Source organism: Falco punctatus, assembly GCF_963210335.1.
Source record: "Falco punctatus genome assembly, chromosome: 6".
Taxonomy (NCBI): domain Eukaryota; kingdom Metazoa; phylum Chordata; class Aves; order Falconiformes; family Falconidae; genus Falco; species Falco punctatus.
In genome coordinates, this window is record NC_137585.1 from 16,458,669 (window position 1) to 16,478,346 (window position 19,678).

The following is a 19,678-nucleotide window of genomic DNA, read 5'->3' on the forward strand; positions in this document are numbered from 1 at the left end:
TAAGGCGCAGTTTCCTGCATTTTCTTGGAGACACTTACAGCTCCACTCCCTGTAGCTCAGTTTAGCATCTCAGTCTCTTAGTGTAGAAACTGTAATACTTCAAGGCATTGAAAATAAATTCCAAAAAATATTTTGAGGCTGATGCTGTGGAGATTATCTTCTGCAGTTCTGGAATTAATAAAATTGCATGTGAAGTAACGTACATTTAATCCTTGCAGAGAACACGACCTTCATAAAAAAGAAGCCAAATCAAGCCAAGAAGGGGGTAAGCGTATATAAATAATGCGTATTTTTAACTGTATTGTAGATCTCTGGAAATACGTAGATTGCAATATGGAAAGGTATCATGTAAGTTCACACTAAACAGTACTTGTACAGGTAACAATTTGTGAAACTAAAATGGAAATGAAAACCATTTCTATATCAAAATGGCCAATGGTCTGTTTGAAAATGGGCTATTGTTAAGATGAATTTGTCTAACAGGTTATTGTTATTATGTAGTAGAGTGCTTTAGATTTTTGGGTTGTTTTCTGACCTTGGATAAATTCTAAGTCTGTTTGCATGAATATAGTTCACTGAACTGTCTAGACTCCCACATGTATATCTGAGTGTCATTTTCTCTGTACTGGCTGGACCTGAACAGTAGGTGATACTTTTTCAGAAATGAGTAAAATAAAAATGTCAAAGCATGTATTGATACCAAGGTCTGTATCCCACTTCTCTTTGGTTCTTTTCACAACCATTTTCCCTGCAGCTGCGCTGATGCCCTATAACCTTTCTTCTCACTTGCTGATGCTAGGTTGCAGGGCTTCTTCAGGCTTTTGCCTAAGTTAGTTGGCACTGAGATCTTTTTGTAGCAAATCCTGAAAACAGAGGGAGCTCCAACAGAACTTTTGAGTGGCTAAATATGCATGTGTGGAACAATCTGTTAATGCAAGGTGAGTCTGAGACATTCAGATCTGTATTTCTGGAGTAGTCCTCATCTCATACCACACAGCAGTATGGTATTTGGTTATATAAGATAACTTGCAGCTGCATTCAATTCAGGGTAGTTTCAGGGTAGTTTACAGGTTTGTTTCTGTATGGGGTCTTAGCACTTTCTTAGGCATCTGGTCTCTGGAAAGAAGGCATGAGGAGAGTCGAGTATCAGAATGGTATTTCAAGGAACCTGAAAACTAAGACAGTTAAAATGAACTGAAGCTAGCTAGGAAAAGCCAGGTTTTGAATGTGTGGCTTTTGAGACCCAGAAAATAATATTAGGCTATTAGGGTGACAATATGTTACAGGGAGTCACTTCTTTTGAGTTTGGACCATTGTTTGGCAAAAGATTGCACGTTTATTTGGAGCAGGTTGACTTAGATTGAGACCTATTATTTCTTGCTCCCACTAGAGGGCCCTAAATATGCAAGCGGAGTTTCTTCCTGTGTGTGTTACATGCAGGTATGTTCCCTTACAGTAAGAACATATCTGTGTTCACAGGTGCATGTACAGTTTGTGAACTGCAGTGTCAGAGCCTAAAACTGTATGTACGTAGACTTTAAAGCATTAAAAGTTTAAGATAAATGTATTGTGAATATTAATGATGCTGCAGTGTTGCAGGTGAGGAGTTGAACACGGCAGACTAAGAACAGCAGTTTGAGTGCTGTGCTACTGCCTGTATCAGCATCATTGTATCTATTCATAATCGTAGTATCAGCATCATTGTATCTACTCATATTTGTGGTATTCAGTGGTTTTAAAATCTTTGATAATCAGAATAAAAGAATCTGTATCCCTGTGTTGAAGTACTATGAACTAGAAATAGAATTATTTTAAAAGAACAAGGGTAAAACTGGAACCTCTCAGCTGACCTGTTTATCTAAAAAAGTTTACAGTGCTTTGTGACATAAAAAGGCTAATCGTGCACACATGTATATACAAAAGTTGTACATTGCTGTCCTACCATAAATCAGTAAATACCTATGTACATGTTTATTAAAAATATGAATAAATCAATACTTAATCTTAAGATAACACACTAGCACTGGCCAGTGAGAAATAATTAAAGAATATTTGCCACTTCTAAATAGAAATTATGAAATAAGTGAATAAGCACCAAATGGTTCCATAGCAACAAAGTGTATTATTTTATTCCTATGCAACAGAATCATTATTAAGAAACTAAAGTTGTGCTATATATTATAGTATTTATTTGAACATGCCAACCTCTGAACAATTAAAACTGTCATAGGTTTGTTATCCCATGATACTTGACTGCAGAGCTAACTAATTTTATAAGACCTAGTAGGAGCATGTAGAGGGTCAAAACATGAAAAAATATTTTCTCTGCTGCAAACTTTCATTGTTGTTTGCGTACACTCCTTAACAGTATAGTGTTTGCTGTTGCTTTCAAAATTAACTGCGAAGTCAGTTGAAGTGATTGTTGCAGTTATAATGTTGGGGCTTTTGTTTTTTGTTTTTCAATAAATCAAGCTTGGTGCCAAAAAAGGTGGTTTGGGGGCACAAAAAGTGAGCAGCCAAAGCTTTAATGAGATTGAAAAACAAGCGCAAGCTGTAGATAAAATGAAGGAACAAGAGGATCTTCATAGCAGTAAGAAAACTGAGAAGCAAGAGCCACTGTAAGTATGAATTAAATATATAATGGTAAACCATAAAGCCTAATGTCATGTTAGTGAAGTGGTTGTCAGCATTTTAAATACTACCAGAGATTAGCTCATACAAATAAAACTTCAGTTTTTGCTTTAAAAAAAACCACAAATGTGGCTGAGGTCGGCCAAACAGTCATTTCTCCTTTGCCTGTGTTTTTGCCATTCAGTATGTGTTTCTACAGTTGATGATTTATTGTAGAAGTGGCACAATGCTATCTTTAAAAATAACCGTATTTGACACAGAAAATGCGGAAACAATCTACTGATACATACAAACAAATCTAAAATACTTTGAATTTAAGTATTACCACAGAAGACTCTTGCCTCTTGAACTTTCTTTGCCCCATGCTAGTTACCTAGTTTATTCTGTTTTGTAGTGAACTGAAGACTGTTTAAAACATACAAATAATCAGCTTCATTTGGACTTACTGGTGAAGAGTTTCTATGCTGAAGGCAGTGGGTAGTTTTAAGTATGGCTAGAATTGCCTGTTTGTTTCAGCTGTTTTATACTGGAATGGCCTTAATTTTCACCAAAACCCTTTGAGTATTTTTGTCTGAGGCTTTGAATCTGTTAGTCCCAGTCCCATCTTAATTAATAAATACTCAGCCCTAAAGCTCAGAGGTTGCTGTTCCTGGTTCCTTCCACTACATTTCTCTGCTACATGTATTTGGTTTTAACATTTTGTTAGTTGTCATTACAATTAAACTATTAAATGGTTAGTGTACACTTTTTACTGTTGTAAAGCTTAGTAGCCTCTCATGTGCTAAGATTCATCATTTTTATAACCTATTGAGAAATTACTGAATTACTACATAATTACATAATCACTTATGGTACCAAGCTAGTTGACCTGTAATCTCCTCCCTGCTCCTTTTGCTTACTTTTATGTAGCCTCTGCAGAAATAGATGTTTTGTGTGGATCAAAAATATCAATCACAAGGGGGTCATTTATTTTACCACAAAGTCATGCTTCTCAGTAATTGCAAAAGACTACCAGTACAGTGACTTAGAGGAACAGAGTAGTAAATAACAAGAAAAATGATCGGTCATTATTATTTTTCTTTAATGATGCTGTCTTTAATTATACAGTTCAGTTTGGTAGAAAGTCCCAAGCAGTGATTCTGGTTTTGTGTCAGAAATGTATAAATCTCTGTAGATCCAAGGCACCTTTAGTATAAGGTTGATGCAACCTTTCTGCAGTGGCCAGAACCTCCTAAAAATGTCTGCAAACATGAGGGGTGCACATAAACTTGAGTTTATAGGCCCAATCCCAGTAGAGGCATTATAACTGTATTTCCCTTGAGATTAACTTTTTGGATTTGTAACTGTAGATGGCAGTATATACCAACGTTAAAGAAGCGTGAATACTTTTAAAATTGTATTTGCTTCCAGCTGACTTTTATGGCAGTTTTAATTTTAAAATCTTGAGTAATGAGCTGTGATAAATTCATTTAGTGTGGCTTTGTTATGTGGCAGGACAGAAGCGATGCTTTTGTAGTCTAGTCCTAAGACTTAATATGTGATTTTATAATTGATACAGATTTTCTTTATTTTCTGCTGTGCACTGACAAGAGAACAGATAACTGGAGTTACTTTAAAAAAAATGATCAGTATACCTATTCGTTTTAATCAACAGCAGATAAGATTTCGATGTTCATAACATATTTCATAAGAAGGGCTCTAGTCTTTCTACTTAAAGTGCTGAGTAGATTTTATGAGTAGCAGTTTCAAATTGAATTTTAGAGAACATTTACAATTGTCTGTGTAACAGTTGGTCCTAAACTGTAAGAATTGATTTAAAGCATCCCTGAACATAGTCTGTGTTTTGAAAGTACATTTTTCTGATTTTACTGGTTTCAAAAGTCATTCCACAGATGCATCCTGGTTTTTATCAGATTTTTATTGCTATAAGCATCTGAACATAAGAGGTACTGATGGTTTTTTTAGTTCTGGCTATGAGTCCTCTGAAAGCCCCAATCAAAGAATACCTAATCATCACAAGATTGAGATGGCTCTGTTCTTTTTTGAAATGCCTTGTCGGTGGGGGAGTGATGTCTTATAGCAGGCTTATAGCCTTATAGCAGGCTGGTACCTACATTGCTTGTCTGTGAAGGAGGAAAACCAGATGCTGTACCCCTTTTGTTCTAACAGATTTGGCTGCACAGCTCCTGTCTTGCAGGAGATGCACTAACCAGCAGGGTATGAACTTTGGCAGGGGCGTCTTGTACTCTTGGTTAAAGTTAAGTCAGTATGCTTATTGGACTAGAAAAAAATCAAGCCGGGAAGAGCCTGTTTCAGTAATCAAATAGTTAGGAGACATGCTGGAAGAAAATACTCCTTTGTCAAACACTTGTTTGCTTTTAATTCCTGCTTCTGCACAAAGTTAGAAGGGTTTTCAGACTTAGCACTTCTTTTCTACTTGCAGCATGATGTCTACCAGCAGCATTCTACATCTCATTCATCTTTCTTCTGATAGTGTTCATTTGTACTTTGTGCCAGTCAAAACTTACGAATTAAAAAATAGCTGCATTACCTATCAGAATTACTATTTGTGTCCCTTTTAACCTGATGTTAAATTTAAGCAGTGTTCCTGCAGTTCTGTGATCAAGATTACAAACCTCTTTCTGCTACACTGGAATTGCTGGGAAATAGTTAAGATTGTTTTGAGATATAGGAAGGTTCACGGCATCTCAGAAATACAGCTGACTATCTGAACTGTGAGGGTGTTTCAGATGACAAAATGGGTTAGCTGTGCAGAAAATGCTAAGTTTTGGATGCTTCAAAGTTTCCATACTACAGAATATATTCCATTTTGGGAATACAAAGACTCTCCCCTCTTCTGAGACACCTTTTTGGGCACAGGGAAGGGCAGCATCCATAAAGAAGTGTGGTCTATCTCTAGCACTTGTCTCAAGAGTGTACGTAAATGTCGTATTGAGTATGGATTCAATGTTTGCCTGAGAGAGCCCCTTCAAGGACTTTCAGTGAGACAGTTTCATGAAGTCAAAAATAGATGGTTTATTGGGGCAACAGATAAACCAGATTCGGGATTGATGTTGATAAATACACTTATTGTGTTAGCGCTAAATATTTCAAAGCTAGCTAATAATCAGTGAAGAATTCACCCAGTTATCAGTGTAGCAAGTGTTAAAACCGTTTAGGAGCATGAAGGGGACAAAGCAGGGCCAAGATGCTCATTAGGGGGAAACATTACTAGTATTACATCATGAATGCCGCAGTACTGTAGTATGTTAGTCGGATAATTTTGACAGTTATTTGGTATCACATAGAATGAGGACTGTGGGAAAAAAAGACTTTTTCATGTTGACGTAAAGGTGATGCAAAACTGTGTCCTGAACTTTAGCAGTTGCATGTTGCACATTTGTTTTGAAAAAGACTACCTCCTCATACACAGACTGGAGTGCCATTCAGACAGTCTTCTCTACTGGCTTTCTCCCATCCTTATAGTTGGAATTTAATCCAATTAATAATAAATATTTTCAGTAAGCACAGAACATAAAAAATACAGTGCTACGGTATATATTGTTAATTTTCTACCAGTAGTATTGGATTGGGTATTCAGTGTAGCATTTTATAGTTATGTTAAACGTGTATTTTGTTCTAGCATATCATCTTTACGGTTGGCCTACAAAGATCTTGATATTAAAACAAGAGAAGAAAAGTTAAATCTGTCTGATAAGAAGAAACATGAATTGGAGAGACTGGGCATAGGATTTGGCAGCAAAAGAAGGTATGTGAGGTTCTATTTAAAGCACACTGGGGCTGTATGAAACCATCCTTCATTTTGCTTAGGAAATGAAAAAATATACTAAAATGTGTTATGGAAACTTCATATCGTCAAAGAACCAAGTATTTGTTGGGGGAAGGGGCAGGATTGCTTCTGATAGATTTAAGTTCTAACCTGCCAGACGGGTGTTAACTTAAATCATAGGAAGCCTGTAGGGTGTTTGACTTTTCTAGCTGACTGTGGGGAAGGTAATCAGCATGTTTTCAGTGAACAGTACCAGCCTAAGTATAGTCTGTCTTTTGTAAACCAAAACCCCAAAAAAGTCACATGGCTGTGTTTTCCAGCTGTTGGAATGATCTCTGTTCGGAAGTCCTGTCACTACCTCAGAGAACTACAGTTGAGTTTTCCAGGGTGCTGCTTTTTTTCTTCTTTGTTCCTTTCTTCTTCTATGTTTGTATAGCTTGGGCTTTATCAGCAAGCTTCAGAAACGAGATTTGAGCTTTCATTTCTGTTTTTAGGATATGATCTTGGTCATATCCTTTACATACTTTTTTTCTTCCTGTTTCTAGTGGTATTTCTCACTCGGTCACCTCAGATATGCAAACAATAGAGCAGGAAACACCTGCAATTGCAAAACCAAAGAAAAAGTACACCGATGATGTAGAAGACTCCTATTTCTCTTCTAGTTCAAGGTAATGTATAAGGTTTTTATTTTGAGTGGAGGTAGAAGTATATGCAAGTTAAATACTCAAAAAATAATATATTTGGAACTTAAGATCGAAACAGGGGGCAATTGGACATACCTACATACCTAGCATGTTTTCATCGGACATCAGAATTGGGAAAGTTGTGAAATAGTTGACCTTACCTTGATGACAGGTGTATTTATACAGAAGAGGAATTACTTTTTCTGAGGATAAGGCAGTCTGAATTATGTGTTTACAGATTTTATCTTGTTCAGGGTGTGTGCCATATAAGCTTTTATTTGCTGTATACCAAATCCAGTGAATTTTTTTGCAGAATGACTTGTGTTTGTTGCGGGGTTGTTTTTTTTTTCTTTCTTGTGGTACTGTCTTCAACTTGCATTTTAGAATTAAACAAGTATTAAAGTCTGCTACTAGATACACTACAGTTGCATCAGTCTTTTAACACATGGACGCATGTCAAAATGCAAAAACTTAAATCTTTTTTGAGGTATGGTGCGTTGGATGTATGGTGTATTGGACATACTGTGTAGATGTCTGCAGTCTTATTTGATAGACTTCTATGTATTTGAACATAAAATGTAACCAAAAAATAATCGATGAATTCTTCATCAGAGTATGAATACAATGCAAATTATAAAACACTGCTGTTGCAAAGGAGCAGAAAAATAATTAGTCCTACAGGCACTAATTGCAGTGAAACAGCTGTTTCTGGACTGGTGGACAGAAACAGGTGTTGCTTTTATAAAATGCCTTTATTGAATTGCTCCCACAGAAACATGAAAAATTGTACCTAATTACTCATAGACAGGCAAATAAAAACACAAAGGCTTTTGTGTCATTCCTTTGTAGTGTAATCAGTAGTGGCAGAAAAATAAAAGTACCACATAAATGGCAGCAGTCTTGTGAAAGAAAACCTGTCATTTCAGTGCCTCCCTATTTGTTCCTTGCAAAGAACTGTTACTGCTCTCAAATTATTCATAAGCTTACTAGCAGGCAAAGGATAAATTATAGAAGAGGCTTTTTAATGTGTTTTGGTTCAGTAACTAGAAGATAAATTGTAACCTAGCGGTTCCTGGTTCTTGTTCTAGTTATAGCGACAGTAGAATCTAATTGGAGTTGGTATACAATTTCATTCTCTTTAAGGAAAGTATAAAATCAGGTTGTTGGGCTTAGTAAGGTTTGTAAGGTGGTTATCATCCTTTATTCCAAGCTGTGACTTCGAACTAGAGGTAATTTAGTATCATCTTAGTGTATGCCCAAAAGCAAAATAATCATGCTGGGTATTAGAGTGCTGGTAGGTAGTCTGTAAGTTAAGAAAGCTAAATGTCTCAAGGTTTGGAGATATAATTGAAGCCTCTCAAAATCCTTGGATTTTGATTTTTCTTTTTGCTACAAATAATAAAATCTTTATCAATATAACAGTGTAAAATTTTATTTTCTATTAAATGCAGCTTCTCTTTCTCCCTTGTCCCTGCACTGAATACTGAAGAAGTTTTTGCAAAGTTATGAAAATCTGAGAAGGAAGGAGAAAATCAGTTATTTTATTCAAAAGAGCTTTTGTAGCACCTGCCACATCCCGTGGTTTTGATGGGCATTGTGAGCTTGGATATATATACATACATCTATATACATATATATGTATGTATAAACACCTTGTTTGTTGTTATAGATCCATAATGAACTTAAGATTGCTGTGGCTTCTTTTTGTCTGTCAGGAGAGAAGGGGAGAGACTCCTGCTTTTTGTAGAAATTCATTCCAGATCTGTCCCTGCTATTTTCCATGTGCAGCTATGGGAGATTTTGCTGCTGAAGGTGTCACATTTCTCATAAACTGCAAAAACAAGTATCCTGCCTATTTATAACACAGACTTGGAGAACATTTTTTTTTAGAGTGCTTTTCACAAAGCACAGACACAGACATTAATATGCCATGCTTGTTCTACCAAATTATTCCATTCTGATCGCCTCATGTCATTTTAATCATATTACTCCATATCCTGGTCATATCCAAACTTTAAGAAACAATTGCCCTTTGTGGTTAAATAAACTTCATCTTTGGCATTTTGATAGTTTTATTTTTTCCAAATGTTTTCCATATATGTTTAGATATGTGTAGATAAAGTGGAGAAGGAAACAACAAACCACCAGAACTGACAAACATGCTTCATTTTTTTCCTTTTCTTTCTGTTTGTGTTTTCCCTGTAGTTTTGATACGCAAGATAAGATTGTCTTATTAAGACTCACTTTTAAGAAATAAGTTCGTTAGCATTGTTTTAATAAAGCTTGTTACAAAACTCAGAGGTACTTAATATTTGTATTAAAAAAAAATACACAGAGCCAGAGACAAGGGCTTTCGTTACTGTTCTGAGCTATGTTTGTTGGTGCCTCAGAAAACGGGAGCAGATTCTCTGCTAGCACGGGTTACAGATTAACTCACATGGAACTGTAAGGTTAGCCACTCTCAGCCCCTTAGTTACTAAACTTTGCCCCATGTGGAACCATAGCACAGCTGAATGCCATGGGTAGTTAGGTGCTGTTGGATCTCTGGAGTGTTCAAAGTGCCTGGGAAGTCGTGGTGGCTTTTTTCATAGCTGATGTCTTAGCATGGAGTATCAAGAGCACAAGGCTTTTATGAGCAGACTACCTTGTAGGGTCATCGTGGTTCCTTGCTTGCAGGGTCCATCCTGAAGTTTTGTTAGGGTTGCTCTTAAACCAGCCAGGTATCTTGACAACGTTCTTTCCAGTGTTTTGCCTGACACTAAAGGAGATGTAATACTTTGAAGTAACGAGAACTTTGCTGGTTTTGATAGGACCGTATCTTTCAGACAGTCTACTGCATATTCATGAGCATATCCAGCCTAAAGAAAGGCTGAACTTTTCAGTCACTTAAATACATGTGTAAAAAATGAAAATTCAATTGGTTTCAACTGTGCAAAGATTCTAACCAACATTATGCAATCCAGATTATTCACTGACAACTATCATTGTGCTGAAAACTTATTTGCTAGTGAACACCTACTATAACAATATTTATCTAACAGTGTAAAGTTTCTACTTTTTCAATACTTTTTTCTCTTATTTTAGGTACTATGATTCTTCAGATTTGAGGAGCAGCACTTTTTCTAAATGGGATGACAATTCAGATTCCTTTTGGAAGAAAGAAAACAATAGTAGAGATGTTGATGTAATGTTAACTTCAAAAAATACAGGATTTTCAGACAGGTATACCAAGAAGACCTAACTGGTTTTTGTACAGAAAGTCCAAGCTAGTTAATACCATTTGAGTCGTGGTCATAGTAGTGGGATTTTTTTCAGTTTAGAAGGAGAATTTGGCTGTAACTTTCATCAGCAGTCAAGGGACTTCCTGGATGAATGTCTTCTGTAAGCTGAATTTCCTGTTTACATTTTAAGCACTCATTTGTTTTGTTCAGTGCTGTGCAGTATATGTACTGGAGGTAATTTCACAAGCATTTCAGCAGGAAAAGTAGTAGACAAAAGATGTGGAAAGAAACTCAAATATTTGCACTCTTCTGAGAGCGTACGTACTTTACTTGCTTTGTTTATCACATAATGAACTAAGGAGAACCTGGTTATCAAATGAAACTGTAGGGTACTCAGCTTTTAGTATGGAGGTACTGAAGTTACTTCTGAACAATGGGTCTAATTGTTGTGATGATAAAAAAATGAATTTGTTTCTTCTTTGACAAGTGTGTTTTTATCTTTGGAATCAAGTGGAAAATGTAAGGATGTGGGGGTTTGTGTTCGGTTGGTGTTTTCTACTTCTGTTCTCTACTTAAAACTGTATTTTTCATTTACCTGTAAAATGCAGGTTGTGCATTTAACTACAGTATTTTTTTTAAACACAAACCATGTTGTTTCCTAAAGAGTGGACCAGTGATGCATATTACATAAAATAGAGGGCCGTGTCCACAACGCTGTTACTTCCTTATTTGAGTACATTTACTTGAGGTGCAAGACAGTGACAGTTCAAAGGATGTTACACCTTTTTGTGCTATTACATTTAAATCTGAATTTCACTAACATTGTGGTTTGGCTTTTTTGAGGTTTTGTAGAAATATTCTGTCCTTGTTCACATAATTTAGCTTGCTTTTTACATTAACTTTGAAAATAAAGATTTAAGATTAAAGGATTTGAAATACTGTAAGTTCACCATCTTTTAAAACTGTCACTGAAATTTTATTTGCTGCTGTGTCAACTTTGTAATCTGAATTTCTTTATCCTGGGTTGATACTGGTCTGATTTTTATCTTTTAAAAAAATCACTATTATACTTTTAGGCTTCACAAAACAAAGACGATAGTGCTTCTTGTTTGATTTATTGCATTTGGTTGTGATGTAAATACGTTACACTCACTAATGCAAGTTATTTTTCTTTCAGGCCTGCATCTCGTCGTAAACCTGAATATGAACCATCTTTAAACACAGATGAGGCACAAAAAAAATTTGGCAATGTAAAAGCAATTTCATCAGACATGTATTTTGGAAGGCAAGATCATGCTGATGTAAGTAAAAAGCAATGATAAATATTTTTGAATGTTACAATATTCTTTGACTATAAACATGGTGTTCTTGTGTAAAGAGAAGACAATAAATAATTAAATCGGTAGAATTAATAAGCTTATAGAATTATGTCCCAATTGTTCGATAGAAATGTACAAGTATCTGATAACTCTGATAGTATTTCATTTTAAGGAGTTGGAGCTGCAAGTAGGACCTTACCTCCAACATCATTCTTCTCCGACAGAAGTGATAGGCTGTGATTCAGCAGTCTTTATTTTTAAAAAATCAACCTGATGCTGGGTGAAGGCTTACTTAATTTGTTCTAAATACCCAAACTGATGCCAACAAACTGTTCTTAAAACATCTGTCCCCTCTGTATTTATTACATGGAAACATTGTTGCTATTGTAAGGCTAACTAAGCAGATAAATTGTTCAGCAAATGACAATTGAATCAGCCTAGAAATAAAAACCAGATTAATAGTATGTTGCAGTTAGGACATGAGGGATTATTTTAAAAAAATCTGGTTTTAATGGAGAATTAACAATGTAAAGAGTAATGTAAAAAAATACAATCAGTGTATTATCATTCCCAGGGATTTCAGCAAGTGACATTAAAAGCATCATGTGATTAGAAGGGTTAACATGATGCTAACTGCAGTGCTTTTTCCTTATCCTTCCCAGCCACTCCATTTCACATTGTTTAGTGGTTGTTTCTAATGGTTGCTTAGTTTTTCAGCAGTTTTAGGGTAGCTGGCAGTGAGTAAGCCTGTTGGTGTTGGAATGGTAAATGTCACTCTTTGATCAACTGAAGTAAGTTGAGATGATGCAAACTCACACCGCCTAAGACATGGGTAAACTACAAAATGGGAACAACTTTCAGAATGGTCGACTTCAGCTGGATTTGTATGTTCTAAAACTGTATATAATTATCTGACATGACCTCGAAAGATGATAGCGTACTGTACAATACTTCTCAATTATTTTCTAGTATGAAGCAAGGGCTCGACTAGAAAGACTTTCTGGAAGCTCATCTATAAGTTCAGCTGACTTGTTTGAAGATCAGAAAAAGCAACCATCAGGTACATACTGAACTGAGTGAGAAACTGTCATGCAATGTATTCATGCTCCTGTACTCTGCTTCTAGTTACAGCATCAGCTACCTGCCACCGTATTCTGCGTGAAGTGTGCAAAGTGCAGTACGTGTTGGTATCGCTAATAGGTCAAACAAATCTAACAGGTTTAGTCATTATTTTTTAAAAATATTAATTTCTTAAATACAGAGTTCTGAGTTTTCAGTTCAGGAAGTTCAGTATTTTATACTGGGTTTTTAGTGTGATTTATTGCAAATAGTAGACTATATTGTAAATAATTTTTTCAAAGGAAACCTGTAATATCTTATTATAAAAACAAATAAGGTAACACCTAATACTGACTATCAGGTAGGGTTTTTGATAAGTTACTGTAAGTAACTTACATACTTATATATGTGAAAACAACTGTCATAACATCAAATCTAAGAATAATCTTTAATAAAATGTGAGTGGCCTTGAAATTCCCATGTAATCTGTTGAATGGCATATCATTCAACAAGATAGCTGCTTCTGACACTGGTCTTGCCAAATTACTAAGGAAATTTTTCGATTGGTTTGTCAGTTTAAAAGATCTGTTGGAATACCTTACATTGGAGAGGATAGTTCGTCACGTTAGAAAGGAAGAAGTATTAGATTGGATTGACTGAAAAGTAGCCCCTTAGGCTGTTGAAAATCTCTCCATGTTTTCTTTCCAACACCCTTTTTGGATAGTACAATAAAGTGAAATAGAAAATATAGGAAATACTGGAACATTTTTTATTGAATTGATCAGTTGGGTTTCATTTTTTAACTCATGAGGAAGTGGAAAAAAAAGCATTATTGAACTTGAAATCTGTGAGTAATTATATAAGTTGGCTGGAAAAGCAAACAGTATGCAGCATCTGATTTTACTTTGGGAAAGTTGGGGGGAAAAAAGAACATGTGACTGTTGAGTTTTGATCCCCTGAAAGCAAGTTTTAAATACACTGGCTAGTAGAGAAATAGCTCCTGTTACCAGTTACTTAAGCTGGATTTTAGTAATTTGAAATGTAAAGCAAAAAAAAAAAAAAAAATTAAGGAGGGGAGGAGACATAAAGCAGGAATTGCAGCAATTTACTTCAGCCATTTGAAATAGTATTTGCAACTTGTCATACTTATGCTTAAAAAAGATGTGGGGAACATCAGAAAGAAACATCACTTCTTTGCTTAATTTGTAAACTATGTTTTCAATAGTACATGGGATTGTGATAACAAATATTTTGTTATCTACCTATTATTGACTTTCTTTGTCCTTTTTCTTTAATTTTTTAGCACATAAATGATTTTATATGGAATTAATTTTTCCTTTAATTTGTATAATATGTGTGGGGCTTTTGCACAGTAATGAATAAGGGAATGAACTAGGAAAGTATAAATACAAGTTAAAGATGGGGCAAATTGTGATGTGATGTGTGTGTATATATATATGAATTTGCCTTCCTATTTACACATACATATATATGTGATGAAATTCTCAACTGTATTCTGAATAAGGGTACTTATAGGCAATTATATCATGTTTTCTATGTGTACGTGAATTGTGCACACATGATCATTCATCACTGACCACCTGAAAAGGTTCTTGGGGCTCGTGAGGGAATGCAGAAATTCTGAATAATAGGATAAAAAATACCTGCCTGCGACTCAAGGTGACTCTCTGTGACTGGCATGTAACCCAACAGTAAATTTAAAGTTATATTACGAAGACTAAACTTCTGCTAAATTTTGTGGGTTGATAACTGCTGTAAAATAGTAGTGAGGGAAAAATACACCAGGAATTATTAGTTTGTATGTTATAAATTCACCCTATATTTGGTCTACAGAATCTTCCTTTCCTTCATGTCTTTCTGTTACACAACCCACCCCAAAGACTATCTTTTGACAGTGGCCCTTCTTGAAGAAGTTCTACTGCACGGATAGCTTGTCTGGTGTTGAATTAATGCCAAGGTTATCATTAGTTCCATGAAATAAAGGTAATCGGGAGACTGAAGACTGGCAATAAAAATGCTGCTGTAATTCTGGGGTTCTTGCCAGAACAAAATGTCCTTTGAATCTAAAGTTGTTTTTATGAGCACTGCTGAGATTTTAGGGTAGAACAGGTTTGGGATGCTTGCTTTTTTGTAAATAGCTCCTACGGCATTCTGTACAAAAGGAGGGCTGCAGGAAGACACTTTCACTTTGCATCATTTCAGACCTTATGAGAGGTGGCGTATCAGATGGCTGACTTGTAGATGCTGATTTTGCAGGAAATCACAGGAAATCAGTTGCTTTCCTGTGTCATTTACAAGAAGTTTTTCAGATGACCGTACGTAACCAGAAAAACATGAGAAAATTCGTGTGGCTGAGACGTGATTAGAGCTTTTCTCAGGTTATTTATATCTGCAAAATTTATTTCCAAGACTCTGATTTTAATAACAAAAATGCTGACGCATTTGATAGGTGGAACAGATCGTAAGGAAGTCAAAATTACAGTTCAGAGATAGGGCTGTCACAGCGACAGTGAATTGTTGAAAATAATATATAAATAAGTGTGCATTGTAGAAACAGCTACTATCTGGCTTTAAAGAATGGAGTGGGAAGCTCTCTGAATGTGACTATGCATCTGCCACTATGAACCAGCCACCTAGCCTAGGAAAACCAAATTATCTACAGTAATGTCTTTCTCAGCCTGCTGACAAGGCAGGTGCCTTCAATTTCCCATGACAAGAGAGCTGCAGGTTCCCTCTGTCTTCCTCCTCCACCCCTGTTGAGAAAGAGGAGAAGGAAGGGCTGCCTGTGTGTAGCCATGTCCTGTACGGAGCTGCTGTCAGAAGTGTTACAGTTGTGCAGGTTGTGGAGTCTGTAGCTGGACGAGCTTGTCCGAGGGTCAGTAACAGCTCACAAGTCACCAGTTGTGCCCCGGCTGGTCAGAGCTATCCGTTGGCTACGAGTCTAAATTCAGGCTACAGATTGCCGGCTCCGTTTTGGAAACGATCTGTTTGGGGATGTTTCCCCTCAGCAGCTCCATTTATTCCTGAGATCATAGTTCTGTGAATCTGTTACTGCCCTTTGTGCCTCTTACAGCATCAGGTATTTAATATTAAGGTGTGCCAGTAATCCCTTTCACAAAGAGCGGGTGTTTGTCATTGTTAACATGTTAGTACTTATCACACAGTTAGTTTTGAAACATCTTTAATTTCTGTTATCTTTAGGCTTATACTTTCCGTAACAGCAGTAGAGCTAACACTGGCTGAACTTCAGTGGCCTTAAGGAAGGCTGGATTGTCAGCTTTGTTTCAGACTTTCAAAACTTACTTACCTTTACTATCATTTCTATAGAATTTTCCAAGCCTCAAGATTTAGTAATGCAAAATATGTCTATATTATACAGCATGTAAAACACACCTATGCATGCACACAAGTTGGGTTCATCACTTCAGCTGTCACTGAAGTACATTCATCTTCAAATTGCAAAGTAGTAACAGCTGTTCAGCATACAGGGCAAATAACATTGCAGCAGATTGAAAATGCAGAATAAATAATATATTATTCTAATTATTAATGTATTAGAATATATTTTTAATTGCTCAACTGGGAATACAAAGTGTAGAAGATGATATTCTGGGTGGAATTACAAGCAATTAAAAGGAAGATGCATTTAAGAAATTTGAGATTTATGCCTAGTGTTTTTTACAGTGTCGATCAGACATTGGAATTTAGTAGTCCTAGTAGTATATTGTATTTCAGGGGGGGGAAAAAGGCTGCTTTTAATATAAAATTATGTTTCCTCCTTGTGTGTGTTCTCCTTTTAGGAAGCTACAATATTACAAATGTCTTGCCTTCAGCTCCTGATATAGCTCAGTTTAAACAAGGAGTCAGATCGGTGGCTGGAAAACTTTCTGTACTTGCTAATGGGGTCATGACATCTATACAGGTTAGTAAAAATATTACAATATATTAACCATCAGTTAAAGCCTTTGTAGGGATTTAGTATCGTGGGTCCTGCCATTGAATCATCTTCAGGGAGAAAAGAATGAATTGGGGTTTGAGCTTTGTAGACCTCTTATGGTAGATAGACAGTAGATCTTTTAACAAATAAATCTGTAGCTGATAGCTCACCTTCCTTAGAATATCTTTTTTGCCTTTTCCCTTACATAGTTTATTTCTTTTCTTACAATTGAAACAAAAATTCCATTATGGAAGTGATTTGCTGTCACTATTTTGAAAGTAATAATAGTTCGTAACTCAGAATAGAATAGTTTATTTGAAAGGGACCATCGTCTAGCTCAACTCTTGTATTGACTCTTTAATTGACTTGACAGCAATAGCTTTGATCCATGTTTGTGCACAAAATTAAGACAGTGTAAAGCATGCTTGTGCTCCATTTAGTTTGCATTTCCTATATGAGGTCAGTGGGAGCTCTCAGGTGTTTTAAAATCAGACTAATTATCCTGGATTATTAGTTGTGAACTCCAGTTCTTGGAAGTGCTGGTCAGTTTTCTTTAAGAATTTAACTACTGTTCATTTTACAAATGTAAGTAAAAACTAATTTCTTTCAGCAGGAAACGTACTCATGTCTGTCTTTTGTCTTTTTTTTTTTTTTTTGTTACTTTTGTAGGATCGATATGGTTCATAACATCATTCGTATCAACATACTTAAGTACACTAAAGGATTTCTTTTCAGATACACAAGTAATCACAATGCTGATTTGGATGAAGGTTGCCTTAAGACTGCTGATGTTTTTACTTGTTTCAGCATATCTGTTTCCTTGTGCAGCTTTCTGGCTCAGCCATTTCTTACTGCTATTTCATCTTTACAGAGCAGAAATCTTGTAGCAACTTGTTACATTGCATATGCTTCCCCCATCCCTTACAGTCTTTTATTTCTTAGTGACCTTAATGTTAGATGTTGGAACCTTTATTTTATCACTGATTTGGCTGTGAGGCAGGAAGGAGAAAGAAGGGTGAATGTGTATGTTGGAAATGGGGCTTCCTAACAGAAACCAGTGCAGTTGCATCCTTGCCTGCCAGACATAACCTGTCTTCAGACTGTCTTACGAGGTGTGGAGAAGAAAATGTAAATTAAGCATATGCTGAGGTGGTACTTAGTAGACTGTAGCAAAATATAGAATGAAGTTAAACCTGTGCTTGTCAGGAAGTAGAAGCTCTTGCAGTCATAAATTGATGTGCATTAAAATGATGGGGGATTAGTGTTTTAAAACAATATTCCTGCTAGAAAATTTTATGCTTAGATGTGAGGTATGGAAAAGACAAGATGTGGTATACTGAATAGTGGATTTCATCTTGTCATGGGAACAATCTATTTATTCCTAGTTTTGAAAGTTACAAAAAATTGCAATATGGAATCCTTAAGTGCTTTTTACAAATATGTATTGTGTACAAATTAAAAAAAAATCAAAATATTTAAAGGGCCTAATAGAGTAGTTAATTAAATACTTGTTTAAAAATGTTTAGAACAATCGTAGGTTTGTGATAAATTATGAAATATTGAATGGGGAAATAGTGGGGCTGTGTTTTAGACAGTCTAGAATTTATTGCTGATGACATCCTGTGTAAAAATGATGATGACCTTAAAGAAAAAAAAAACACCTCACAACAAAGAATGAGCTGAAGTTAATTCCATTCTGTAACTTTATTTCTTAATTCCACTTTGTAAACTTCTGATATCTAATAAAAACAATTGATATAAACTCATTTTTTAATTAAATTTCTATGTGCAGACACCAGTCTCCAGCTTTCTAAATACTACCATCTGTATTCTGTCTATACAATGGTCTGGTAAAATTAGCCTTTAATTTCAATTAGTGAAACTAGCTGTCTCATTAAATTGCTGTAGTGATTTAGAAATCAAAACATGAAGGCTAGGGTAGAAAATAAGCTATTCTACTGTTGTTGTTGTTGTTGTTGTGTTGAAATACAGTTACACAGTATAGCTGTATTTGGGTTTTAATTTCTAGCTGCCACTTATATCTAACTCAGTTCTGGCAACTTGCTCTTGCAGATGTTGCGTTTAGATTTATTAATCCAACAGTGATCTTTCTTTTTTAAGAGTAGTACAAGATACGCATTTTTTCTGCTTAACTGCAGAGCATTACAATAAAAGACTTGCTTTGTTTTCTCCTTTCTCACCCTGTAGAGATGATTTTGCTAATATAACAAGAAAATGTACTGGTCGGGGCTTGCTTTGGTTTTCTTTAATTACAGGTAATGGTTCTCAGTTTTCAAACTACTTTACAGCTAAGTGTACACACATTAGTAAATTTATTACAAGTAATAAGTGGTCTGCTTTTTCAGAGTTGTGAGATACCAACAGCATCCATGGACTTGCAGAAGAGCTGCTCCTCCAATAACTAGGCTACATATTTAGATATTTGTGTATGGATGCAGTTGCTTAAACTAAGGCAGCGATGTATAACAAAATGTAGTTCTGTCCCCTCCTGTGGTTTCTCATACGTAACAATGTGTGTGAGATCACCTACACTGAAATAATTGTGTGCATTTTTAATGCATCATTGCAAAACAGTGAACCACTCAAAGATGGAAAACTACAAAATTTTGATCTTTTCAGTCCAAAATAAGAAGAAATTCTAGGAGGAAACAACTATAGGGATATCTTAAATGCCATAAAGCATGTGCAACACTCTTAACGGAGGTATAAACTTTTTCCTCTTTGCTACAATCTGAAGATTACACCAGAGTTCTCTTACGGGTGAGCAGCAGTTCAATATTTCAGGAATATTTTGCAGTTCAACATAAATTTCATTTGTTGCAGATTCTCTGTGGCAAGCTGTGTACTGCTAATACGTTCTCTTGATGTGATGGCTGGATGAATAGCTCGTGACCCCCAGTACACCTATTTGTGTCTTTAATAAACCCGTGAGGTCTTACTGTGTCTCATCAGATAGAGGTGGGGAGGGGTGGCCATGTACGCTGGGGGAGCCGGCT

At 35.8% G+C, this 19,678-nt stretch overlaps 1 protein-coding gene across 1 annotated transcript in view; it reads left to right on the forward strand.

Moving 5' to 3' along the window:
* ARFGAP3 (ARF GTPase activating protein 3) overlaps positions 1 to 18,454 on the forward strand; it is a 36,037-nt gene extending 17,583 nt beyond the window's left edge. Inside the window, exons 8-16 of the mRNA XM_080392829.1 lie at positions 219 to 265; positions 2,473 to 2,618; positions 6,275 to 6,400; positions 6,967 to 7,089; positions 10,189 to 10,326; positions 11,503 to 11,626; positions 12,614 to 12,704; positions 16,525 to 16,646; positions 17,331 to 18,454. Coding sequence (XP_080248955.1) covers positions 219 to 265; positions 2,473 to 2,618; positions 6,275 to 6,400; positions 6,967 to 7,089; positions 10,189 to 10,326; positions 11,503 to 11,626; positions 12,614 to 12,704; positions 16,525 to 16,646; positions 17,331 to 17,348 — 935 coding nt within the window. The 3' untranslated portion in view covers positions 17,349 to 18,454. The remainder of the gene's footprint in view (positions 1 to 218; positions 266 to 2,472; positions 2,619 to 6,274; positions 6,401 to 6,966; positions 7,090 to 10,188; positions 10,327 to 11,502; positions 11,627 to 12,613; positions 12,705 to 16,524; positions 16,647 to 17,330) is intronic.
* Positions 18,455 to 19,678: the final 1,224 nt, after the last annotated feature.